General features: G+C 42.7%; 1 protein-coding gene across 1 annotated transcript in view; it reads left to right on the top strand.

Annotated features, from left to right (window-relative positions):
- Positions 1-27033, top strand: part of SNTB1 (syntrophin beta 1) — a 116242-nt gene that overhangs the window by 38691 nt on the left and 50518 nt on the right. The window contains exon 2 of the mRNA XM_074577749.1: positions 20037-20253. Within this exon, the coding sequence (XP_074433850.1) occupies positions 20037-20253 (217 nt within the window). The remainder of the gene's footprint in view (positions 1-20036; positions 20254-27033) is intronic.

Below are 27033 nucleotides of genomic sequence, written 5' to 3'. Positions count from 1 at the left end.
GAGTCCAGGGGCGAAAGTGACATTCGTAATATCACTCACAGGAAAAGTTTTGCTGAACTTTTACATCTCTTTACCAAGGAATCTACACAGGGGAGAAAATATTTCATACCATTTCCCTTCTGTAGGTCTTCTGGTGTCTAAGGAGGGTTTGCCTCCAGTTATTTCCTTTAGCAGGCCACTGATAAAGTCTCTCTACCCTGCGGTGTTTGAGAATGTATCTGCTGGTCTCTGTCATCTTTGATCAAAATTGATCAATGAAAGTCATTATTAGGTGGGGCTGATACAGTGTGGCTGTACAAACTCTCCTTCCATGTGATACCAGTTAAAATAAGAACAAATTGCTTGCCATAGACTTTTCTGGCCATGCAACAACAGTTTTTGCTTGCCGTGGGGGCTGCAGTGCTTCCTGTCTTCAACGAGGAGTGGGCCATCACAGTGCCCCATCGCTGCTCTCTGCCGCGGGAACGGACCTGCTGGTTATGGACAGTGTAGTCCAGAAATGAAATGACAGAGAAGAGGACCTTGGCAAGTTCAGTGTCACGCAGTGTGGCCTGTTGTGCTCTGTCAGGATGTGAGGGTTTCCAGCCCCTCTGTCATCGCTGCTCTAGCATCTCACCTACTTTCTGCTTGTGAGATGAAACTCATGATTTCTTGTGAGAGCAGGTGGTTTTAGGGGCTTTATTCAGTCTCCCTACTGGCAAGCCTTCTCCCAAGAGAGTATGTCATAAAAAATACTACAGCGTCTTCTTGCTGTCTTTCCCCAGGCTTGGAGATCTTTGCCAGCAGCACCTTGCATCTCTGTTGGACTTTTTAAAGTTTGACTTTTACATTGATGGCAGTCTCGTTTTTGCAGTAAGTTTCTGGATTTTGGGTTGTACACCTGACACTTTCCGGCGTGCTGAGTACCCGAGATGTCACTCAGTTTCAGGGACAATTTTAGAGCAAGGCCTGAGTTGCCTCAGATAATGCAGTGTTTCAGTAGCATCAGTGTTTGTAAGATTTGTCTCATATCCCTTTTGCTGCCGCTGTCACAAATGACACATCAAACTGTCGGATTATTAACTCTTAATAATCAGGTGGCAGCCGTATAACTGAGCAGAAACGAGTGCTTCTTTGCGCATGGAATGCAGGTTTGTTCGCTAGCTGAAGTGGACTGGATTTGATTCCCAAGCTGTGATTCCCACCATCCCACAGGATTTACGCTGATGTCACGGGTGAAGTAGGAATTCTGTCTGAGGGGGCAAGGGATGAAAGACATCGAAGCTGAGCTTAAAACAAGCATTTCCTTATGCTGTGACTCGGCTTCGCATTGTGTGCCATGACTTCTCCTTTACCCTTATTCATACTTTAAGTAACTATATTGGTTTGTGCATCTTATTTTTAGTATAAATAAGTTACAAGACTGTGTTCTGTTTTAATGCTCTGTGTGTGTGTGTGCGTGCGTATTATTTTAAAATTATTTTTAAATTGTTTCAAAATATTTCAAAATATTTTTTAAAATAACCTAACAGTTTTGTTTCATCTGAGTGTTTGCATGGACAATGCAAATGCAATTTACGAATGAATCCCAAACCATTCCTAAAAATCTACACCTCTCTCTGCATTGTAAGAAGAGAGTCGATGTTGGTTTGAGTGTCAGATTAAAGTTCCTTGACAAAGTAGTTTCAATAATATGTACTCCTTTGAGTCGTGTGTAGTAGTTTACATACATGGAGAGTGAGAGGAATTAAAATACTTAGCATGGCAGCAGTTTTCTGCTTCACTTTGTGCAGATAACAGAGATGCCTGACAGGCAGGGGGAACAAAACACGTAGCATGGGGAACTGGGTGGGAAGGGAAGGTCTCCAGGCATTTCCTAAACATGGGAATTCCTAACTTTCCGCAGCAATTAAATGTTGCATATATCGGTATTCCCAGTACAGAATATGCTTCATTTCTAACCTCACAAATGGACAGTAACTTTTTCAGATAGAGATAAAGGTCTCACCTTTCAAGATAGGAGTCCAAGTCTTGTCCGCACCATCGCATGGTGTACCACAGTTCTGCAGCTTTCTTCATTTAATGTTCGCTTTGCAGCCATGTGTGTTGGAGGCACACGCTGGACTGTAGAGGCTGCGATTCTGTACTTTCTCACCTTTAAGAAGAAGGTACCATTTGAAATTGCTTATTCCTAAAATGGAGTTCATTTACAAGAACTTATTATTTTTATATAGACTTTTCCATTTTTTGATCTGGTTATTCTCAGGGTAAAAGCTGAAGGACACGTTTTCTACAGCTGAGATTCCAGGTTTATAAATGATGTCTAAGGTGTTCAAATATTATGTGTATATTGATTTATTTATTTTGATGATGAGTAGAAATAACACATGTAGGAATATGCTGGCAGTGCAATCTTTCACTGAGAAGAAACGATCTAAACTTTTTCTGCTGCAGAATACCTGGAACCTCTGTGGGCCTATTGGGCTTTTCTAAGAGAAACGCGTTTTGTCATTAATATTGTGAAGAATTCCAATTCAGACATTTGGTTTTTCCTCACTGGGTCAAACCTGGGAACATAAAAAACTCACAAAATCTCCTTCTCCCATCCCTCACCTACCTTGCTTCTCCCTCCAAATTTTCTTTCGTAAGATTTAGGCTGGCTTTTGTTCTGTTTTAGCAGGTTTCATTCACTGTGGTGGGAATTGGACCCCTTCACCAGGAGCAAACTTCATTCTCTGATATTTATCACAGGATGACTGGGTAGCCTAAAATTAATAGTCTGAATTTTGTGATGGACCATGGGGCAGCTGACTTAATGAGGCAGAAGCGGAAATTTAATGTCATGCTATTCAAGCTTCTGCTTGTTCTCATTTATTTTTATTTTACTCAGCTATCATCTGGGAGGCACATGGTATCCCCTGGAAATGCTTAAGGAAGAGCATGAAGGAAACTGGCCAGGAATAACAGTGACGGTCTCGATGTCACATGCGTTAGAGGCCAGATCATGCTGTATCGGCGCTGGGGGGGCTGCACTTAGGCTGGAGGAAAAGCAAAGTTTGAGGAGCATGTTTGGAGGCTCTGCTAAGCTTGCTGTGCAGCGCGTTGCTGTTGAATCGTGACTCCCGATGGCTGTTTCCAAGGAGGTACAATATATTGTCCAAGGCTTGAGGTGTGTTTTCCTTCCTCCTGCCCCTCCAGCTTTCGGCGGGGTTGCTTGGACGGCTGCAGTGCTTGCGAACAAAAAGCAAGAGAGACCTTTTATTCATCCTCGCAAACATCAGAGTGGTTTCCCTGCAGTGCTGGGCAATGCAGAAGGAAGCCAAAGGAGACAGTGCCTTGCTTGAAGAGATCAGCATTTGAAGACGCCGCGTGCCAAGGGTGTGTAACTGTTGATGGGAATGAAATAGGGATGAAAGGTGAGAATAATAGTGGAAGATGATGAACAAGCGATTACATAGACTTAGTTTTGTGGAATTACTCAGCTCTGACCTACCTAATTGCTTGATCACAGGAAACAAATCATCCAGTAAAACAGAGCTAATCTCTGCTCTTCCCTGCCTTAGCGGTTACCAGCTGGGAAAGCCCTGTTGGTTTTGTGGTAGAAGCAGAGCAAAGGCACAAAGGGGTGTCCTCAGAGGGAATATAGTCAGGGCATCGTAAGCAGCGGACGGCAGGAAAAGATCATTTAAATCAAATGCTTGTTTGAGGCTGCTGAAGGACTGTAGAGCGCATTGTGTAGAATAAATAGGAAAAGAAAAATAAATCAATGTTTGTGTCTCTGTTTCCGATCTGGTATTTCTGTACGGGGTAGATGACTGGAACCTGCAGCGTTCGTCAAGATGTTGCATTTGTGTGAGCAGCGGGGGCTTTCCTCAGCGCCGGGAGGGAGCCGGGGAGCGGGCTCTGCGTGGGCGCGGGCACCGCTTCCTCCCGCCTGAGGAGAAACTGCCGAGCCTAAAGAAAAACAATGGCGCTTCTAAATGTGGCAGCCCATGCCAAAGGAGCCTGCTTTTCCTCACGGTGCGGATTCGGGTGCTTGCCTTCGGACAGCTGTGATTGCAGCACAGGGGTGACGGGGACGGCAGAGCAGGGCCACCCAGTCCCTGCATGCTTGGGCCTTCCTTCCTCAGCTCTCTCCCCAGGGAAGAAGAGGCCCAGGTGCTACAAGAGCATTTTAGGAGATTTGGGAGCTTTTAGTCAGAAGCGTAGGGCCGAGGTGGTAGCACAGCCCATTTTCCCCCCAGCCCTCTCCTTCAGGAGGATCTTATCTACCAAGAAGACCCTGGTCACAAATTTCAGGGTAAATATACCTGCTTGTTCTTGAGCTTAACGGGCAGGTGTCCGCCACACACTCCTGGTGTATATTTAAAAAACTGATTATTTCTGATCATAAGAAGGAAAATAGCAAGATCATTAGGGGTGCCATAGGGGTGTGGGGATGCATGGCTGGGAGAGGAGCTGTTGGTGGCCCATTGGGTTACTCTTGCTGGAAAGTGAAACGTGGCTTAATTGCATGAGATTTTCTGTTGTTGTTTTTTTCTTCTCCTGAAGAACCTCTCAAGCTTTCCATCGTCTGAGCACAGCAGGCATCTGCGCGATTACTGCGGCGTGATGCAAAGGGACGGGGGGAGAAAGTGTCGGCTGGGGGATCCTGGCAAACATTACTTAAACCGTTGGAGAAGTGCGGCAGATTGACTCCCCAACCGTCACTGCCGATAATGCCGCTCGTAGAGCTTGTCAGCATTCCAGCTGCACATTTTTATAACCATTTAATTACTGCCTGTATTGAATATAGCTGGAATTCACCATGGCAGCTAGCGCTCTGGAAGTGCACTGTAGACTGTAAGAAAGTGGAAGAATGTCACGCAGGCAGCCAGGCTGTAATGAGTTTGCTCATCCTGTTAGGTAACATCTCAGTAACAGCCCCAATAACCATTCTGTTTGTTCTGTATGGGGGCTTTTTTGTTAGTGTTTGGTTTTTTTTTTTAGGACACTGTGTCCTTCATCAAAAGTTTCCTTTTCCATGAAATCCACAATCCCTGTCTCAAAATTTAATTCTAATTACGTGTATTTTGTCATTTACTTTATTCTAGCTCCCCATGCATGACAGAGGGGTGGTGGTGGGCCGTGGGCATGGGCACCTCATGGCCGTTTTATCAGCGGCTTCCCTTGCGTGGAGCGGGGCAGACACTTGATCTGACTGTGGTGGGTGCTGAGCCGCTGTGAAGCAATCCAAAAATACTGATGCGTAGCAAATGCCCTGAATGCTGTAAAGAGCTTTTGTCAGGGAGGCAATATTTCTATGTAATGGTAGATAGTTAGAATTTCTGGCATGAACGTGTTGGCGTCATTCACCATGGCTCAACATGTAGCTCAGAGGATGCTTCGCCTCTTGCTGCTGTGCTTTCCCATGGGGGCACGGAGCTGCAGCACACAGCCTTGGAGCCCAGGGCTCTGCTGGGGTGGGAGAGGTGCTGGGGCCCAGCAGCAGCTGCTGCTCCGTGTGTGGACGTGTGTGCGTGGAGCAAAGGGCGAACGGAACTGCGAGGAACTGCCTGGCCCAGAAGCAGTGGTTATCTCCATGTCTCTTCCCTCCTTCCCCTCTGCAACACAGTTTAGTGGCTGCTGCTGTGGAGGGAAGGGTGAAAAGGAAGGTGAGGTGTTTTGGGCAGGGAATGGAGTAGATTGGCACTCGTTGGGGCGGGTGAGAGAGGGATATTCAGGGTGTGCCCGTAGGAGGAAGGCAGGGAAGGGACTGGGACAGGTGCTGGTGTAAAGGTGAGACTGCTGCCGAGAAGTTTGTGGCAGAGAGAAAATCCAGATTTGATCGAGGTGGTTGATGGGGTAGAACCACTGTGATCAGGTGACAGCTTCTGGAGGATTGGGGAGCCAGAAATCTCCAGGCTCCCCATTCCAGCATCCTAGGACATGGCGTATGTTAGGTCTATATATTACTATTTTAGCTTGTGTAGATATAGTTGTTCTGTTGCTACTAAATTATCTCCTCGACACTTTCATTGAAGAGGGCTTTCTGACCATCGATCATTAATGTCACTGCTTGCTAAGCACAAATCTGTAAGGTGCAGAGTGTGAGCCAGATCTTAGAGGTCGTAAGCTAAACTGAGGTTTAGCGGGGATTGTACTATCAACCTGGAAGAATCCCATGAGTCTTCCAGCCCTGTCTCTGAAGAATATGATGATTTGGTCCTTTGGTGAGCTGAAGCAAGGCAGTGCAATATAAATGGTGTGAAAAAGAGTCTTGAGGAAGCCAAAGTGACCTAGAAGGACTTTATTTACAGACACATACTTCTGAACTGGTCTTCCCTCTTTCCAGTTAATAGGCTTGTACACTCTGCAATCTATCATGCGTTTAATAAAAGAGTTACAGAATAACCCTTGGTTAAACAAAGAGTGTATACAGCACTCAAATATTCTCAGCTCCTAACTTCTGGTAGCTAGTAGGCCATTATGTACCCACCCAGGGAAGAGGTTTCTGACACTTCTTATGGTAGAAGAGGTGTAAATGTCACAGGTATACCTCCACCATCAGCTAGCTTAAAATCCTCTCCCAGCTCCCCATCTTCTTTTCTTCAGTGCAGTAACCAACCAGGCAGGTTGGTTTTAGGGTTCCTCAAAAGTTTTGCTTTAGGGTCCCAATCTGCCACCAGTTTTACTTCAGCCTCCTACAGGCTCTGCAAGGGGAGCAACTGCAGAAGTGGTCTTTAAAGGGTTGCACGTGAGCATGGTATAAATATTGAATTGTTTATCAGTTTCTGACATTTGCTGAAATCTAGAGTTTCAAAGTTGTCCTTTAAAAACTGGAGCACAAACCTACTATGGCAATAAGCCCAAAGGTCAGCTTACTTATGTGAGTGATCTCTTCAGAGATATCTCGATAATATTCTGATGGCCTTTGGTGTGCGAGATGAGAGAAGAGTCACCCGGACTTTGGGGACACAGACCGGCTGGTGTTTATGATCTGTGCTGAGGTATGGTCCTGCACAGCTGAGGTCAAAACTTTTTTCCAGCGATTCCATTTGGGATATCTCTTGGTGAACTGGAGTTCAACAGCTACTCATGCAGCTACCTGCCGGGGTTAGTTTTCCTTCCACTTCTCATTCTTTCCCTCTTTGTAGCCTGTTCACATCTTCAGCTTTGACCGTTGGACCCCATCTAATTCCCATTGAAGATGAACCCAGTGACTTTGGCAGAAGTTGTAAGTGATCCTGAGATCAGAAGCTCTTTGAGGCAGAAATTGTTCTTGATTTTTTTTTTTTTTTTTTTTGCTGTGCCCATCTGTGCTGCTGTTAAAAAAAAAAAAAAAAGAAAAAGAACTGATATCATCTGATCGTGCTCTCTGCAAGTAGCGAGAGAGACCTGCCCTTGAACTAAATAAAGCAAACAAGCCGCCAGCAGATAGTTATCCCTGGTGTGTATCCCCAAGCCTATGTAAAAGGATAGATGATCTGGATTGAAAAGCTGTGCTTTCAGCTCCTCTTTTCAAAGGTACTCCCACACTGGAGCATAAAGAAAACCAGTTATGCTAATGGCAGGTGTGCACATACACCATCCTTTGCTTTCAGCCTGCCTTCGCCTCGCCAGCTTGTTTACTTTTGGAACAAAATTATTTTCAGGACTTACAGGATAGACATACGGGGAGGATTTTTTTCCCTTTGGTGGGAATTGGCCTGAACATGTGAGGCCAAGCCAGCGAGTGTGAGCTTCAGCAGAGCCGCGGTTAATCTGCACACACATGGAGGACTCTTCTTTGCATTACCTCTGCCCAAGTCCAGTCCCACGTCTATACAGTCTGTGGTGGGCATCCTTGGCTAGCTAGGTGCTCCCAGTTGCTTGAGTTTTCCTTGCTTCAGACAAACATTTTTTTTCTATACCTATCTATATCTGTATCATCTGTATCTATATCTGTATCTATATCTGTATCTGTATAGCAGGATTCAAGCAACAACCCCAGTGCAAAATCCTTCTATGCCTGAGATGGTGCTGAAAGTTTTAAGTCTTGATGGAGTCCCTGCATGGGAAGCAGCAGTGATAACAACACAGGGAAAGTTCTTGCCACTATTAATTGCAAATGCATCCTAGCAACTGTATCACCCTACTCGTATTTCCTTTTCTCCCTCATGTTTTTCCGGTGTTTTTACAAACAGCACCTGCTACAGCTGTCTCTGTTACAGGGGAATACAATACAACTGTAACAACGCTTGGAGACACATGCATGACTTTTAATGTAGGCACTTCTGCCTGCTTATTTCCTTGTCATGTCCCTATTGTCTCTTGACTTGTACTTGATTTCTAAGCTCCTCGGGGGGGGGACCAGCTTTTTGTTCTGTGTTTGCGCAGCATCTGGGGCTGTCATGCCCTGGCTCTTCACTAATCCCGGTAAGTGCTCCCGTAGTACAAATGGCAAATAAATTTGAGATGCAAACAAATTAGCATTCTTCTCACTGATTAAACAAACGGTTTTGTCTGTGATGATTTGAACTGGGGTTGCATTTCATTACAGCCCTTTGAAGCTCAGCTGGGAATTGCCAGGTTCTTTTCCAACCTCTGTTATCAGCCTCCCCGTACTAGTTGACCAAAAAGTACTTGGCAGGCGGTTTGCAGACTTTGAAAAACAATAGGTTGTACTATTTTAACCTGGCTTTGACCTAACCTGGAACAGTCAAAACTGGCATGTGGCATAGTGAGGAAATGCGTTTTGATGTGCCGAGTCAACTGCACTTGCTGTTCAGCAGCTGCTGACAGCAACCTGTGTCTGTCTTGTCCTACAGAGAGGTGGGGGGACCACGCTGGCCCCAGCGTCGGCGTGATACCAGGCGAGTCCCGGTAATTCTCTGTAATAGGGCCTGAATGGAGCAGAGAATTACTTTGCCCTTAAATTGAAGATTAATGTGATTTTTTCTGGGACAGAAAACATTGCTTGTTTTCTGGATGGATAAAGTGTCCACTGAAACAGGATTATATTTACATTATTATTGCAGGGCCATCTGTGAAATAGGCTTTCTGTACTACAGTAAAGAGCCGTGACCCCTCACAGCGTTATCTTTTAAGCTGCATGCTAAACCCACGGGGGCTTATGGCTCAAAGCTAATGGGGATTTAACTTCTCACTGAAAGGAATTTGAAGCCTAACCCTATTTAGATGCTCTTTGCTCTCATTGATTAAATGCCCAGTCCACTGCAAGAAACCTAATGGAATCATAACTATATGAATTTTCCATCTGACAAAATGGATGCTGGGGGACACTCCATGCAATATTTATTAGAAAAGGAGTTTGATCTTAAAAAGACATTTTAAATCAAAATGTCAACTCAAAGTACTATTTCGTTTGTAGAGAAATGGATTTGAATGAGAATGTATTTCCAGATCACTCCACAAAACCATTTCATGGAAAAAAAATCTGTTTCTGAATTCGGGATTTTTCTGAAGGATTTTCACTGCTTCCCTTGTGCCCTGTGTTCACTAATTCATTTCTGAGATACTATCTGCAGAATAGTTTTAAATTATGCTATTTAAAAATAATAAACCTGCCAGAAAAAAAAAGTCTTCTTTTTCACCCCCAAATTGCATTATGCACTGGAGTGCCAGGAGGACCGTATTCCATCAGGGATCATTGGTAGTTTTTAAGATACAGTACCTACAACTCCTCGGGGATGAGAACGGAAGAGCTATCGTCTCAGGAAGAGACTTTGAGCCGCAAAGGGCAGCACATGATGCCATGGTCCTATGGCAGCGCAGTTGGGTTTCAGTCGTGGTCTCTTTGGGTGCTGCAATTCTGAGAATTTCCTGTGCTGAAAGTGCTGCTGCATTCTGAATACCGTGTAGCCGGTGCTAATGACTAGTGTGCTTATTCTTTAATTGTTGTAGTTTGTTGTTAGGGTTTTGGTGGCTTATTCCTAGAGAAAACCATAATCCCTGAGAGAAAAGGGCTCCATTCAAATGGAAGCCAAATCACTCAGGCACAAGGATGTGGCCTAATGTTTCATTGTCCTTCTCTTTTCATTGGCCTTGCTGGACATACAGGTGTGCTTCCTCCCCCTGAATGTCTTCAGGTGGAGAAGAGGCAATTGGAGACTGTACTTGGACTTCATAATCAGGCAAAAGTGGTCTTGAGCTATCATTATGACACATTGAAATAAAGAAAAATGCAGTTGCTACATTATACCCACCTCTGATCAGAAAAACTTATCCCAGTTCCCCATGATTGATTTAGGGACCTCCTTGGATTTGTGTTTCTTTTTTTTTTTTTTGTCTTTGTTATATAGAAATCTTAAGACAACTATACAGATTTTCTTGTATCTTGTCAGAGAAGCTGTTCTGCTTCTCCTGTTGAACTGTGATGGCATGGCAGCCTGGAGATGGTAGTCTTTGATGGAGTGAAGTGATTCCTGTGGGCTCACAGTGTAGAACCGACTGGATGCTTCTCCAAATTTACCAAACTTTGTTATTCCCGGTTTAAATGAGAAAAGGAGAGAGAGGTAGGCAGGCAAATGGGCATTCACAGGACTTTTCAGTTCAAGTCACTGAACTTCAGTAGTGTTCATATTATATTTATCTATCTACCTGTCTGTATTTCTGTACCTGTATGCATATATCTAGAAGTATTTATAATCACTGGCACTTGAGTGTTCTGGATATGGCCATTGTAAGGTTGGAAACTAATGGATTCTCAAAAATAAGGACTTATATGGTGATCGGATGCCTTTCAATGGATAGCCCAGCCACAGGAGTTATGGCAAGTTCTTAGCTGAATGAGGGCCCTGAGTTTGTTCATTTTCAAAGCTCTTAGTGTTGTCCAGTGAAGAATGAAAACGATGAACTTTGAAATGTTGCAGGTGATTGCAGCCCTGCTCTTCAAAATAAATCCTGGGGATCTTGAAAGGTCTTCAAGGTCTTCCCATAGGGAGAAGACTGTAGGCATTGTGAATCCAGTTTTCACTGCCACTGGGATCCCTTTGGGCTGTTTAAAAATGAAAAGTCATAAATGGGTAGAAATTAAGTTTAGTGCTGAAAACTCTGTCACTGACTTACTGCATGACTTTGAGGAAGGCATTTTAACTAGCCTGTGTCAGTTTAGCCATCTGTAAAGCAGGTACAATCATACACAGCATAATAATTTCCCTCAGTGGGTGCATTTTCAGTCTATCCTGTACTACTTAATGATTTGTGTGACTGCCGAAATAACAGCATGCTCTAAAACCGTAATGCCCTGATGTATTTTTCACATAATCACCAGTGGTTGAAATATTTGTTCTGACACTTGAGATTACTCATGTAAATAGAAAAATTATAGCATGCTGGCGATGCCAGACACCTTGAATTCCATCTGAGCGTGTGGGTGATTGGAGAGGGATCTATAAATACTAACAGAGAGGGGGAACAACTACCATGAGCGGCACATGAGAAATTGTGAATCAACTTATTCCTGAGATAATATGACAATATGTCAATATTGGGTAGGAGATGGTCCTTGGGAATCTGAGTACTGCAAGTTTACTGAAGAAATATATTTTGCTCCATTTCCCTGCTTTATGTGAAGCCACATTTGTCTATTCTGAGTACAACTCCTTGTAACTCTACAAGCAGTATGATGACCTAGTCCTAATATCATGTGACTAAACCCTCTTTTTTATTTATTTTTTAACTTATGAAGCATTCTGCCTTGGAGACAACCAGAAGCTCCCATTTGGTTATCAATGAGTGACTCATAGGTCCCACAATGCTTTTTCTCAAAATGTGACTGCTGATTTCCAGGTTCAGCTCCCAAATTGCCTGTTTCAGATGTTTCCCACTTCCATTATGAAAGATTTGCATAGTTCTAATTGTAGAGTTCATAATGTCACATAACAATGTAGCAAATGAGCTGTGTCACGTTTTACATAAAAATGTAGTAAGTTATATAGCTACTGCTTGCAGGTTTTGACAGTAGTCTTTTTTAATTTTTAGTTTATTAGCTAAGGGACACTTGTGCAATGTAGTTGCTCCCTGCTCTCCACCGAATAGTGTTTCTTTTGAGTACAAGCTCTTCAAGATACTGCCAGTGTCTCCTTCTAGATCAAGCCAAAGCATCTCCTCTTTAACCAAACATTGTACTGCTGGGGATTACAGAATATTTACAAGCTAAAATTTGGTTTTCAGATTATGAAAAGAGAGATGTCTGCATTTATTTTGAGGAAGTATGTTATATTTTTGGAAGACAGATGAATAGCTTATGGGACCTTGCTGCTAGAGTTCATACATTTCTCATTAGTGACATATCAAAAACCAGAACTGAATACATCCAATTTATTGAAACGATAACTCTGAAATTTAAAATAAACTAAATCGCTTGAAGGAAACTGTAACGCGTTCAGTGCAGTAGGTATGAGTAATGGAAATTATAATGGAAAGTATTGAGGAACGTCAACTGTAAAGAGTCTCTCTTTAGTTTATTATTAATTTGCCAGTTTGAAAATTTTGTATACCAGATTACTGACAACCTGTGACTGCTTTTGGTCACTTCATCAGCTCAAGTGCTAGTAAGTGTCACGTATTTAGAGCTGTGAACCAAGCCGGTGACCCAGACTCAGGTTTCACTGTGATTCTGTGCGACCAAAGTTCGTGTTTGTTCAGTTTCCGTTAAGCTATTTTGAACAGAAACACAAAGATCTCACCCCAGCATTGAAACTTGTCCTTGCTGCTTCCTGGAGCATGCGTGCCGTTAACCTTAAAGATGGACTTTGTGGTGTAACTCAGAAAGGAGCCGAAAGGGGACGGTTAGCAGTGGCCAGCTCCAAGGGACAGCAAGGAGAAGTGGGTGGGCAATGCTGACTGCAAGCAAAGTCTAATACAGAGTGGAGGGGAGGAGGTTGTGTGTTGTGCTCACGCTTGCTCGATGTGGAGTATAAAACCGTGGCTTTGTGGAGGAATGAAAATTAATTAGTGTTTACCAGGTTTTGCAGTTGACAAAATTGATATGCTATATAAGATAAGGAGATATTTAAAGCCTTCACTCCCTAGAAACATTTGCACTGAGGAAACTCAGGAAGGGTTGAAGAAATGTTTACTGGAGGGGAGCATCAGGCCTGGGGAATCAGTGGCTGAATCAGCTCACAGCATAGGCAAAGTCTCAGGAAAAGAAACTGAGGAAAAGTAACTCTGAAGATCTTTTGGTGTTACACAGAAGCATAGGATGGTCTGGGAATGTAATCTCCAGCTTCACAAGTGCTGAAATCTGAGAGGAAAAGGGATGTCCCTGGCGCAGGTGGAAAGGAGAAGGCATCCACAGGGGCTGCCTGTGGCTCCTGCCAAGACTCACCACTGAGTTTTCTCCTACAGTTTCTTGACTTCTAAGACATCTTTGGTGGCGAGTTTCATTTTTTGAGACCTGCTATGGATAACAGTGCGGCTGGTCGCTGTGCTCTATTCGGGTTATCAAACCCATGAGGTTTCACCAACTGCACCCACGCGTGGCTTCCTGAGCACAGCCCGTTTTCTCCCATTTGATGGGGACCTGAGCATGCCGATCCCTTGGTCTGCTGTCTGGACTGTCAGTTTTCTTACCTCATTGGCAATGAAATTTTCCTAGCCATGAAAAATTGCTGATTGCAAGGTGCTGTGAAGAGGAAGTGCCTTTATTTTTGGGGTGCAAGTGTGTGATGGTGCTTACAGCACTGCTTAACATTGCTCCACCTTTTTCATAAAAGCAACTGCTAATGGAAAGGAACACTGTGAAGTATTCTTTATCTTTGTAAAATGCAGTTGTTGATCTTTTTCACCCAGCCTGTCTGTAGCCCACTGAAAGCTTGAACTTGAAGCCTGGTTGCTCTACCAGCAACCTCTTGTCACCAATTGCTAATGCCCTCCTTTCAGGTAAATTTCATCTCAAAGGCATGTTTGTCTTCTGGATCTTTCTGAAGTTACTCTTTCAATAAGTGCATACCCAGAAAGTATTTTAAAAAGGATTTTAAAAACACCCCCTTACAATTTAGATCCAAGCCTGTCTCTTTAAGAGATGAAGCAACATACATTGAATTCATCTGAATTAATTTAAAAACAGCAGAAAATGTAAATTCAACTTAGTCTCACTACAGTATGAGAAATGGCCACAGTATAAAGAGGATTTGTATTCTCACAAGGTGTTTATTTTAACTAATTTATATCATCTCCCAGAGGTGGAGATCTGATGCTCTTGGCAGATCAAGAGGTTTACTATTTCAAATCCCTTTCAGCACACGGGAAAGTAGATGATGTGAATGGATGTTACTTGTCTGAACGTAGTAACAGATCTTGCTGTAGGAAATGGAGTAGAAACACTCACAAGCAGAACTGTTGACTGGTTTTTGGTTTATGCCCACATTAAAGTTGTTGAAAGGGTCATGCGACATCTTCATAGATGATCTGATTCATAAACTCTTTCCTTCAAGTATTTGGGTCTTAGTTTTGGTAGTAGCACTGGCAGCTGTGCAGATTCTCATCCCATTTTTATACACCAGTCTTCACTCTAGGTTTGCTTGAGTTTAGTGGAAATTTGATCTCTACTGTAAAACGTAGCAGGCAAGTTCTGGTATCATGATACCGAATTAATTTTAATACAGTAGACCTTTCTCCAGCTCTGTTAATCTCAGTTCCATTGGCAATAGTGTGAAATGCTCTGCATTTATGTTGGCATTGCTTGTGCACAGTTTACAAATTTTATGGCAAGACTTCTCCTTTCAGTTACTACTAGCTTTGAAACCATTTGGGGCATTTTGGTTTGTGTCTTACCAAAACTGCTGGACTGCAAATTCTGTGTTTTAATGTTCCATCAAGCATAACAACAGAACCGTGCTGAGTGATTGACTTGCTTGGCTGATCTGCCCTTCTGAAGGCCACATACCTGCAGTGATTACTTCTAGGTTTTGCTACCGTCCACTTTTTTTTTTGTATTGGGACAGTATCACTTCAGCAGCTGTTAGATGGCTCCGAGTTGTTAATTTGGACTTGTAGTGATGCTCTCTACAACCTCAGAAGTGTTTTGTCTTCGTTTGTTTCCTCCTTTCCAGATGGGAACTGCATACCTGCAGGATGGGCCTCCTGTCGTTCTGCATTAGCAGCTCTTCTCAGACTAACCGAGAATCATATTTGCAAGAAGAGTTTTTGTATGCCGTGCTGCCCGCACAGATGAGTCAAACAGCCCGTTCATACTCAATAAGCTGATAAAAGCAATTGATCTCATCATGTTCAATTTGTGGGCTTGAGTGACTCCAAAGGTTGATCCCAACACGCAGTCTTAAAACATCTTAAGTGTGGTGGAGGACTTGCCTAGCTCCTCTTCTCTGGGCCATCTTTCACACTCGCAGAAAGCAGAGCAGATGAAGATGGATTTCAAAAACCTTTTCAAAAATCTTTTTTGTGTATAGGTATCAATAACATTAGTGCATCCTTTGAAAATAGCCCTCAGGAGGTTTCTGGGTGATGTTTTCTACTTAGGTTTGGTAGTTGTCTCTGAGTGCTTGCTTGGGAGAAAACGAATGCATAAAGAGGAGATTGTGCTTTTCCCCTGCAAAGGGGAATTCCTTCATCATATTTTTCGAGCAGATTCGGGCATGTTGTTCCTTTTGCTTTCATATTGTAAACCTACACATCCTGTCCTCATTCCTATAGTAACGAAAGAGCTTTGCTCGGGAGTGCTGGCTTCTCTTCAGTGGTCTTTGTCTTCACTCCTAGGAAACAGTCTGAATGTGTCAGAGGAGTCCCAGTTCCTCAGAACTGCGTCTGGCCAAGGACCTGACCAAATTGGTCTGTAGTATTTCTCTCATTAAAAGCCTGCTTCTTTCCCCCCACAAAAAACAAAGTCATCTGTGAACAGTAACAAAGGATTAATTGTGGAGACTTGGGACTTGGCAGCAGTGCCTATAAATGAAGTGCTTTTTTGGAAGCTACATTGCCTGTCTTACAGATCAAAAAATAAATGCAAAGTATTTCAGTGTGTATCAGTGGATTAATTCATTTGATTGCCACTTCCCTTCCTCTCCTCTTTGTGGGGAGGGGTGCTCCGGAGATTGCAATTTTAATTGCTTGACCGCGGTTTCTAATTAGTCGTGCACCAAAAGGGCATGGATCAGTAATTAGTACTGAATATAAGGATCTCTGAGGTTGAGCTATAGCATCAAATGGATGGGTTTAGACAACTCTCGACTGAAATTACAGTTTATCAGTAAATTGAGTTATAATAACGAAACCATTAGAATTTTTTCTCAGTCCCTGCATGTTGGTTTTTGTGTTTGCAAAGTACATCCTGGTGGTCTTAAAGAATGTAGCGTTATTATATAAATATATATTTAGTATTTGTGTATATACTACAGATACGTATGTATTCTGAAGGCATATATATACGTGCCTATAGAATAGTTATACATAATTCAAAGTTATATAACGGCGTGCCTTATTTAATTTTATTAAATTTGGGGCGAGGGGGTTAATCCATTAGGTGGTTTCTTTGGCAATATATAAAAACAGTGATCTCTGTAGTCTCTTTCAATAGCTGGATTTGTGCTGTATCCAAAGGGAAATCTAGTGCTTGAGTGTAATGGTCTGAAAACAGAATATTATCCACGTTATTACTTTAATGTCCAATAGTCTGTATCATATTGTTTCTTGTTTTAAAACTTGATGATGGAAGTAAATTGTATAACTTCAGTTATACATTAACGTTGCTGCATTCAAGATTCTCAGATAGTGCAGTGTGGAATAGGGGTATGCCTGTTACACATACTGGTATCAACTTGTTTTTTACTAGGTGGATTAAGAACTGGTTAATGGACAGACTGCAAAATGTAGACATGTGGGGGGGTCACCATAAATTGCCGCGTGTGTAGTAGGGTTACTGGTGCATCGATATAAAACAGAGTGTTCTGCAGTATTTGCATCCTGAGTTTAGAGCTAAATAGGAAATAATTGCTGATAAAACTTATGAATCATCTGAGCAGCATGTGCCTTATTTCAGCTAAATTCGTAAACTAGACTTTGGTTGTAGACACGTAATTATGGATGTTGATGGGGCAAATGGAAAACATTGGCTCTGAAATTTAAATAATACAAAAAAATATATAAATGGATCAAGTTCTGCCACCTGTTCCACTCCAATATTCCATTTGTGCATTTATATGTATACATTTGGGGGCTTTTAAAATATGAAGCACATTTGAATATGCGGGAGCCGTAAAGTCTGGTTTGTAAAACCCAGCAGATTTCAGCGTGAATCTAGAAAGCTGTGCTTGTATTTAGTGGGAAGTAGGAATTAACTTGTAGAAAACTACTAAAGTCCTTTTTTTTTTTTTTTTTTTTACCAGAAAAGCTATTCACTTTATATTTTAATCATCCTGTAGAGTTTTGTAGGAAGATGGTGTCGAGCAATTTACCAGTATATTGATGGGCATTTATTCATGTAAGTCTCTGGGGCTGAGCGTCTGTCTCATTTTGAGAGTTAGTAGGAACTAGATGCCTGTGAGTTCAGGAGTTGGCAGGAGTTTTCACAGGACATTTTTCCTCAAGGTAGTTTTCTTGGCTTTTGCTGTGTTTGAGACTCAATTTGTGGAAAGAGGGTTGTGTTTCTGCTCTCTCCTCCTGCTCCTGCTTCCTCTTTCACCGGAGTTTCTGAAACAGTGCAGCTGCCAGCCACAAACTCACCAGCGCGTCGCATGGAAACTTGGCTTCTTGGCACATGGAAGGGACGGCTCTTTTCTTCTGCACCCATCTCTGGGGAATTAAATTCACATTCTGTGTTCTTGCTTATGTTTAGAGCCAAATTTTTCACTTCAGCTTCCTTCCTCTCCCTGCCCCTCTCTCCTTTCCTTAATGAAAAGATGCTCAGGTCTAATCCATATAGCTGCAGCTGAAAGAGGATGAAAATAGACCAGAGGAAATAGCTACGTTATTGAGACCTGGGCCTTTATTTAGCATCACATTTGCTGGCATGCCGCTGTAACAGAGCTCAATTACTTTTTTCAACAGATTAATTGATAATATCTAATTTTAAAGGGAACAAAATTTTGTTTGCAGTCAAACATGATTTTTACAGCTTCATCTGTTCCTCCCATCTAAGTTAATGACAAAGTCATATTCGTTCAGTGTAAAGAGGAATAGATTCACCACGTCTGTATGTGTTTAGTCTCTCTGTTCCCAAAGGCTATGAGTACATCCAAACTGAGACACCTACTGCTAAAACCAGTATCTCTATGACACTGACTGGAACTGCATATTTTCAGCATCTTTGAAACTCAGGTAATTTACGGAGTAACCAAGGATGAGCACTGGTGTTGAGAGTTAGGTTTTTAGATAATGGACTCTAGGTAGTTGTCTACAAAAAGATCAAAAAAATCAATCTCAACACCTTTTGCCTTAAATAGTTTCTGTAAGCCTGGTAGAATCCTGTGCCAGCACTTCCCTGAGCAGGGAAGAAATTAATTTCAAAAACTACTCAGAATAGTACGGGGCAAAGAAAGTATGGGTGTTGGGTAGGACAGCATTTCTGATAAATCACAAATTATCCTTCTGACAGATGGATATCCTGTAAAATACCTGAACACAGAAGTCCTTATAATTGAAGTTAAAAAATTTTTTAAAAAGGAGAGAGAGAGCAACAGCAAGCTGTACACTAAGGTGTTTTAGAGAAAAGATGGCAATAGATGCTCACAGAGCCTGGACTCTAGTTCTGTACAGGCATCTCTCGGTAAAGCTGTTAAGTGCCTTGAAAAAGTGCTGCTGAAATTACTCACCTTATCTGTAGTTTTGTCAGAAACACCGTTTTCTTCTCCATGCCGCTGAATACTTCCCTTGCTTTCACTTTGAACTTAAAAACTGCTTTCCCTAATTTAACCTCCTTCACCACAATGCCCTTTTGCAGTTTACCCATCTTTTTGTTACTCGGTCATTCCCAGCTTCTTCAGCTGAGCTAACATGATCTGCACCACTTCCTTGAAATCATCTCTCACAGCATTTTAATAACTTCCCTAAATAAGTTCACGGTGCTCCTGCCCTTTCGGTTTGTGTGGTCGCTGTTTGAGTCATGGGTACAATCAAGTGGCACTGGCCAGTCAGGCAGCCACAGCTGTGTACACTGGATATATACATTAAACCAGGGTGCTTAAATGTGAGGTCTTTACTAAGTTGGGCTTCATCGGGTTTGTGAAGGAGAAGGAGACAGTGGCTGGCAGGTTTGCCAAGCACATCAAAAGCAAAAGCAAAAGTGATCTTGATCTATTTTTCCCAGGGAAAATGTTGCAATATTTGCCTGCATAAAGAGGGGAATATAAAGTATGAGTGTAAAAGAGGTATTGATTTTTGCATTCAAGTAAGATCATTTGGGAATCCTACATTCACTTTTCCTATCGATACTGGAAAAAAATGTTGGAAGAGGATGAGAAGAGATCTAATCTGACACCTCCACTCTCACAAAACCCTTGAACTCAATTTTATTTCCCCAAGAGAAGGCTAAGAGGTGAACTGCGTTTTGTTTACTCCATATGTGTATGTACAAGTAGATCAGATAAAACTGCTTCCCAGCAAGCAGAAATAGCTGTCGAGATCAGTGACGGGACACTGACAAGCGTGAGCCAGAAGCAAGATGTGAGACTGCAGCACTTGGAGTATCGCTGGAACATTTTAGATAGGGGAATAATAGATTCACTGTCACTTGGTTGAATGTCTTTCCTAAAGACTTCCCTGTACCTCAGCCAGCTTGCGGCTTCTGTACAAAGGAATTGCTGCATGAGGACTTACAGCCTGTCAAATAGAAGTTCTGTGGCTCTCCTGGCCTTACACTAGCTATATGTTCTTATTTCACCTATTCTGTTCTTTTCCCTTGTTTTACTCATTGCACCCTACTGAGATGGGCAGCAGTCAGATCTCCATCTTCGGTATTTGCACAGCTTCCAGTGCTGTGATGCTGGATGAGTAGAAATAATAAACAGCACTGAGGGCTGGTAGCAGTTCAAAGAACTCACATGGGATGCAACTACCGAATATCCATTTATTTATTACGTTCCTTTTTCTTTTTCTTTTTTTTTTTTTTTCTATAGTGAAATACATGAGAGAAGCAACCCCCTATGTGAAGAAAGGCTCTCCTGTTTCAGAAATTGGGTGGGAGACGCCTCCCCCCGAGTCTCCCCGCTTGGGTTGTGCCTCTGCTGACCCCCTGTCGCAGCTTTCGCTCTCCATCCACAGAGACAAGAAGACAATACCACTCAAGATGTGCTACGTGACACGCAACATGACAGTGTCGGACCCCGAAAACAGGTGAGCAAAGGATTTGACCAGGACTGGAATTTTGCCGTCGCCTTGGACTGTTGTTGATCTTTTCAGCATTGGGGTAGGTGAGGAGGAGCTGGTGATGGGCTCTGACCACACACAGCAACCCAGCGAGGGGCAAGCAAGGACTGGTTTGGGAAAGGCGGGTGGTGGTGTCTGAGCCCTATGGTGCTGGGTTCAGCTTTTGGGTTGTAGTAGAGAAACTCTTCAGTGTGGTAATCCAACATTTTTATTAGAATTAGAATTGCAAGAGTTTGTTTTCATCCTGATTTAGTGTCAGTTTTTGAAGGAAAAGATGCTGTAGACACTAATTGGTTACGTCTTCCGGGCTGGCTTAATCTAATTCCACTAAATTGCATTTTCTCTTCTTTTCTTTTTAAATTAATATTATTTTAAGTATGGCCTGTTTTGTCCATTCAGTTCTGGACACTAAAGTCGAGACTAGGAGACGAGTTCCACTTACAAGGCATTAATGGGGAATTTCTGTGACTTCTTGAATTTTTTCATAACGTTAAAAATAGAATGAGCTTTTAATAGCCCTTATTTATAACATATGTGGAACAGCTGCACCACACCAGCACACTCTCTGATCCCTGCTCTAACAGCTGCTAATAAAAAACGGACCAGTCAAGTCAGACTGATTCTTCCATCCAAATAATGGCCGTATTGTTTTTCTGCAGTGTGCTGCCTTGCCCAGAAGCTGGGTGTAATCCCTTTGATTCTCAGCACTTACGTATAGGCTTAAATAAAAGTTACATTTTAATTTGCAGAGAAGGATAAGGAGAAGAGGGGAGAGCAGAAGGGGGTTTAGGTAGGATGGGTTCCCCTGTAATCTCTTGCACTGCAATTCAGAAACTTTTTCAGTATCTGTGTAATTTTCCTTATTTGTTTTTTTTTTATATTTGTCTGACCTTCTTTTAAGGGTTCTCTGCCCCTCCCCCGCCCCCGCTTTATTATTTAGTATTGCTTGACCTTGCTTCTGCTCTTCGTCTCACCAAGTGGTTACCACCATAGTCAGTGATAACTGACTACTGCAGAAGTGTGATTGTAAAACAGCAATTACTTTAGCACTCCCTTCTCAAGTTTAAATCAAGATGTTTCTTGATATCAGCCGCTTTTCTTTTTCCACGTCTATCTGTATAGTTTAAGATGTTGAGGTTTGACAGCTCTGGCACTAGCTTGAGAGTTTGTCGTTCTCTCTGCCATGGAGAGTATTTTGAAAATATCCATGCAGGTCAAACATTGTTTGAATCAGAACAATGTAACGATGCTTTACACATGTTGGCTTCATTCTTTCACCATTTTTCCCATTGTGGTTTGTTTTTTTTTTTGACTGTAGTGTAGTTCTCAGCTACTGTCCCTCTCCCGGTCTTCCGTTTTGTTTGAAGGCCAGGAGGACCAACTCAGAGGGACACACACTCATTGCTCATGATACTTCTGTGATGGAGCTGACTTTTTCGAAGTGTGCTACAAATGTGTGTGTTCTTAGGTGTTACTAGGAAGTAATGCGTGGGAGAGTCGTGTTGCTTATTATCATGGTTTTCATTTTGTGTTGCTGTCATTTCCTGTGGAAAGAGTGACTTCTGATTTTTACTGTAGTCCAACACAGTGCAGTGTACAGTCTAAGTGGGATTTTTCCATCCAAGCACACAGTACCTCACCCTCATGCTATTTGCAGTGTGACAGTAGCATCCCATCGATTCACATCTTTACCTATTTCAGGGGTTTTTAACAATTCTGAATACTGGAACTGATTTCCCAGTATTGCTATTACAACGCAGTGACCCTTTCCCACTGGAATATATCCCAAGACAGTAATCAGCTTCCACGAAATAATTTGATCTTCGTTCATGGAAGAGCCCAAACCACGTCCTTACATGCTTATGACACTTCTGTTTTACAACCCAGTGACCTGACACACATAGATCGTATAACTGATGGTGTCACTTTGCTGGATGGCTTTAGAAGAGTGCTGCTGGCAGGATGCCAAAGCATATCCTGGCCATAAAAGGGCTCCTTTGGGCTATAGCTGAGCTAATTTTTGTCTAAGACCAAGCATGAAGTTTCCAGTGCGGATGTTTCTCCAGTGCAGGCTGGAGATCATGTCACAGCAGCATTGTGGGACCAGGCTGAAGTGGTTCAATGTTCAGCGTGAGCAGACACCTGTGTTAAAAGACCCAGGAGGAAATACCTGCTTATTGGCACTGAAACATCTCCAATTCTGAGAAAGCTGGGGTGACATGTAGGTTTAACAGGCACAGCGGAAGTTACATATCTGGTTTTCCCACTAGAGCTCGTAGCCACAGGATTTCTGCTTCTCCTTGAAGACTGGCCCCAGTTAAGAGATTGCTACATCTGTGTGTGCTCTCAGTTTGGTGAGCCTCTTATTTCAGAGCAGGGGTGAAGTCTGGTGCTTTTAAATCCAGTGATTCTCAGATGTCTCCTTCACCTGACCTGCCCGTGGGTTCATTCTGAAGGAGGTATGGAGTTGTCTTCCCTGATACCTAATTAAAAAAGCTGTAAAATACCAAGGTTAATACAAACCAATGCCAAACTTAGTGTGTAGGACTTTTTTTTTAATAGTACAAGCATGGCAACAGGAGAAAAGATGGAGAGCGTCTTAGTGGCATCTATGTCATTCTCCTCTAGACACAGGGGCCATTGTTATATTTTAGGCTGGAAGAAACTGGGTTAAAATAATTACTACTTAAATCTGTTGTTTGCCTGCATTTTCACAGATAAGTGTCCTTCTTGGTGGCAGCACTAAAGGTCGATGTCAGACCTCACAGAGGAGCATCCCCTCCCAGTGCAGGTACATGTGGGAATGGTCACAGCTAGTAATACCAATAAGCAATAAATATTACTGCACTATAAAAAGCTTTTAATCGATTTCTGGTGATAATATTAAGGAATAGGAGAAAGAAAAAAAGGGAAATAGGTCTCTGAGGTAAAATTTGTTCTGTTGTTACTTTTAAAGTCTTGGGATATGATACAAAGGTACTTCTGTACACAGCACAGGACACATGACATTCCTGGTAGGAATGAGGCCATGCTGTGCTGCCTGAAAATGTTTTCTCATCTGTTTTTGAAATCACCCTAAAATCCTGCTTGAACTTCATTCAGACAAACCCGGGAATTGTGGGCCTGATCCTGCCAGCCGTTAGCGTGCACAGATCACATTTTTCCAGTGACAGGAGTCCAGAGCAGTGTGATCCTTAGAGGAAACTTCAGCAGTGATCCAGTTTTAAGGATCAAGGTACTCGCCATACCTGCTGGCAGGATTCAGCCCTTTGATGGGAAAGGTTTGCTTTGGGTTTGAAGCTAGGAAAAATGAGCCAGGGACGGATTCCTGGCAGCGTGCTGCCAGCTGCACGCAGTGGCAACGCCACAGCAAGTGCAGGTGTAGTTCAAAGACCACAGCAAGGACACATGGAGAAACAGATGAACTTCCTATATCTATATCTGTTGTCCATGTCAAGGTTGAACTGAGAATTACAGTCAGAAGATAAAATCATTGAATCATAGAATAATTAGTTTGAAAAAAACCCTTTAAAATCATCAAGTCCAACTCCAAACCTACCGCTACCAGGTCCACCACTAAACCATGTCCCTAAGTGCTACATCTACATGTCTTTTAAATACCTCCAGGGATGGTGATTCAAACACTTCCCTGGGAAGCCTGTTCCGATGCTTAATAACCCTTTCAGTGTAAAAATTTTTCCGAATATCTAATCTAAACCTCCCCTGATGCAACTTGAGGCTGTTGCCTCTCGTCCCATCACTTCTTACTTGGGAGAAGAGACCGACCCCCACCTGGCTACAGCCTCCTTTCAGGCAGTTCTAGAGAGTGATAAGGCTTTCTCCAGGCTAAACAACCCCAGTTCCCTCAGCTGCTCCTCATAAGACTTGTTCTCTAGACCCTTCACCAGCTTCGTTGCCCTTCTTTTGATGCGTTCCACCAACTCAAAATTCAGCAGGTATGTTTTAAAGGTGGTAGAGGAACCAGTTGGAATCCGGGGCTCTGCGCACTGAGCTGCGGCTGGGAATTACAAGCTTCCTGGGGTGACAGAGGTGTGAGACAGAGACCTGCTTACTCCAAATGCAGCTACAGACTTAATCAGCTTCATTACTTTCATGATTTTTTTTTTTTTTTGCATTGGGAAGTACTGATTCACTGAAAGAAGAATTTGCAATATTTATTGCAAAGCTGTTGCTCCCCAAATTGATTCCTTTTGCACACATTCCTTTTTAAATGTTTTTCTTGCATTCTATAATAACACATCAGTAATGCACAGTAGCGGGGTCAGTGAGACTTAGCATTTTGTGCTGTAATTCATGTAACATTGATGGAGAAGTTATGTAAGCATGAAATGTCCCTGTGTGATTCTAAAATGAAATTTCAAAATCTTAAATGTCTAACAAAATCTGATGAATCCGTATGTCTTCAATTTGTTACAGTAAGTCATAAAAAGAAAAGTTGAAACTTCTTGAAAATAAAAACTGAGTTTCAACCGGATTTAATACAACACAGTAAAAACCAATCCTCATGCCAAAAAACTTGAGCCATGAATGCTGATAACAAACATAAGAAGTTAGCAGAAGAGTGTGAAGATGAAATAAAAAGACAAGTGTCTTTAGAAGTCAGGGTGCTGTGACACTAATACAGGACAGCACTGTCCAAAAATGGACTTCTTGAATGTTTTTCTGATGCATTTTCAGCTGTGAGGCCGATTGATTTTTTATATATGTGATGTCTGGAGTGCTAGTAGAAACTCCGTGCCTTTTCATTAAAACTCTATGAAAGATGACCGTGTGTAGTTTGGAACCTGTCAGCACTCCCCGTTTCACTGTTGATCCAAAGCACAACTGTTTTTCTTTAGAAGGACTACAAGACTTGACGCGTTCAGACTTGATGTTAGGAAGCATATCTTTACCCAGAGGGTGGTCAAACACTGGAACAGGCTTCCTAGAGAGGTGGTTAATGCCCCAAGCCTGTCAGTGTTTAAGAGGCATTTGGACAATGCTCTTCACAACGTGCTTTAACTTTTGTCAGCCCTGAAGTGGTCAGGCGGTTGGACTAGGTGATCATTGTAGTCCCTTCCAGCTGAAATAATCCTGTCCTGTCCTATCCTATCCTATCCTGTCCTATCCTATCCTAATTCTGTCCTATTCATAGACATTTAGCTCCTGCACCTCTTCAGGCTCATGGTGGTGTAATTTAACGGCGACTGACAGGGCAGGGAGGCAAGTATTAGGCAGCGCAGAAGAGTCTGGACGTCTTGTTCATGAAAGCGTGGGCTGGCTCATGCCTCCACCCTGCCCGTTTCCTGCTTGGTAAACAGGACCATGCTTTGATGTTGCCAGGCACAAGCAGCCACTGGTATGCAAAGCAAAGGCTGGATTCTCCTTGAAGAGCAGCATGGTTTAGTTGTGCAGCTTTGCAGCCTGGGGTTTTTCCCCACTGACAAGGGAGCAGATCCCCTGAGTCACGTACCTGGTGTGGGGCTCACAGAGGGCAGGGCACTGCTGTGGAGGGTGACCATGGTACCGAGAATGAATTACAGCTGCTCTCATGGAGTGTACGTGCCATTTGTCTTGCTTTTTGCCTCTTAAGAGGTAGTTTGATAACACTGAGTTTAGCCTACAACACTGGTATGGATGGGGTAAGGTACTGGGCAAAGGCTGAGCCCTAGACCCAGGACTAAGAAGGTGATGGACCATTTCCATCACTGTGCTGGCACCACTGCAGCACGCTGGAGCTGTGTCAGCCCTGGGTGGACATCAGCGGTTCTGCGGGCCTTCCTGGGGAGGCGGAAATCTTCCCTTCCGAATGGACAGTACAGATTTATCAGGACTGGCCTCTGGTTTGGGAAGCTTAGGTCTGTTACCATATGTTGTATATGGGCAAAAGACAGAGAAAGGACGTAGGCATGCATGGGGCATAGAACAAAGGCAAAGATACTATAATGGGCGCATTACCAGTACTAAAAATCCCTCTCCACACCCCCCCAGGGAATTTCTGCCTTGCTCCTCGTGCTGTTATTGAGCTGCTCTCTGGCTGTAGACAAAATCTCTGTGAAATGGAGAGATCATACTTAATTCACAGTGTTGTTGTGAGATACAGCTTGAGATCCTTGGATGAAAGGCACATAGCACTTAATTATCATTATTGGTACAGACATGTTTTGCTATTTGAACATCAATAAGTCCTTTGAAGAAGTCATTGAACCTGTAAAAGTCAAAGTCCTGATTTGTATCAAGAATTTTTGTTACTGGTTTGTTTTTTTTCCTGGTGGGCTGTGTTTATTATCTGTTTAGATTACTGTTAAACGAGGGAAGAAATCAACAATCCCAACATTAAAGTAAAGCAACTTGAAAGGATGTAATTCAAATCCTGAAAAGAACAAAAACTATGATAATCAGGGTGAAAATCTGGTTGACTCTCCCCTCACCCTTAAACCACCCTGTTGTGCTAGGCTATCGCAGTGTGCACGGTCTGTTATAGAAGGATGTTCTACCACTCTGAAGGCTTTACATCCTTGCCCACACAGTGCAGTAAATTTAAGATCAAGGCAAATGTGGGGTTTTAACTGTAGCTCTCAACTATTTTACTGTTATGGATCCAAATCCTCCTTTTGTGTAAAGTTGGATGTTTCTTGTCATGTTCTTGTTTGTTTATGGTACTGTAACTGCTAATCTGCCCCCAAAATCTGCTCTTTACTGGAAGGGATGAATAAGTAGGCGGCACTTGAGATTTATCTACTGTTC

The sequence above is a fragment of the Larus michahellis genome, chromosome 2 (assembly GCF_964199755.1).
Source record: "Larus michahellis chromosome 2, bLarMic1.1, whole genome shotgun sequence".
In the NCBI taxonomy this organism is placed as follows: Eukaryota; Metazoa; Chordata; class Aves; order Charadriiformes; family Laridae; genus Larus; species Larus michahellis.
This window is presented reverse-complemented; position numbering and strand designations above follow the sequence as displayed.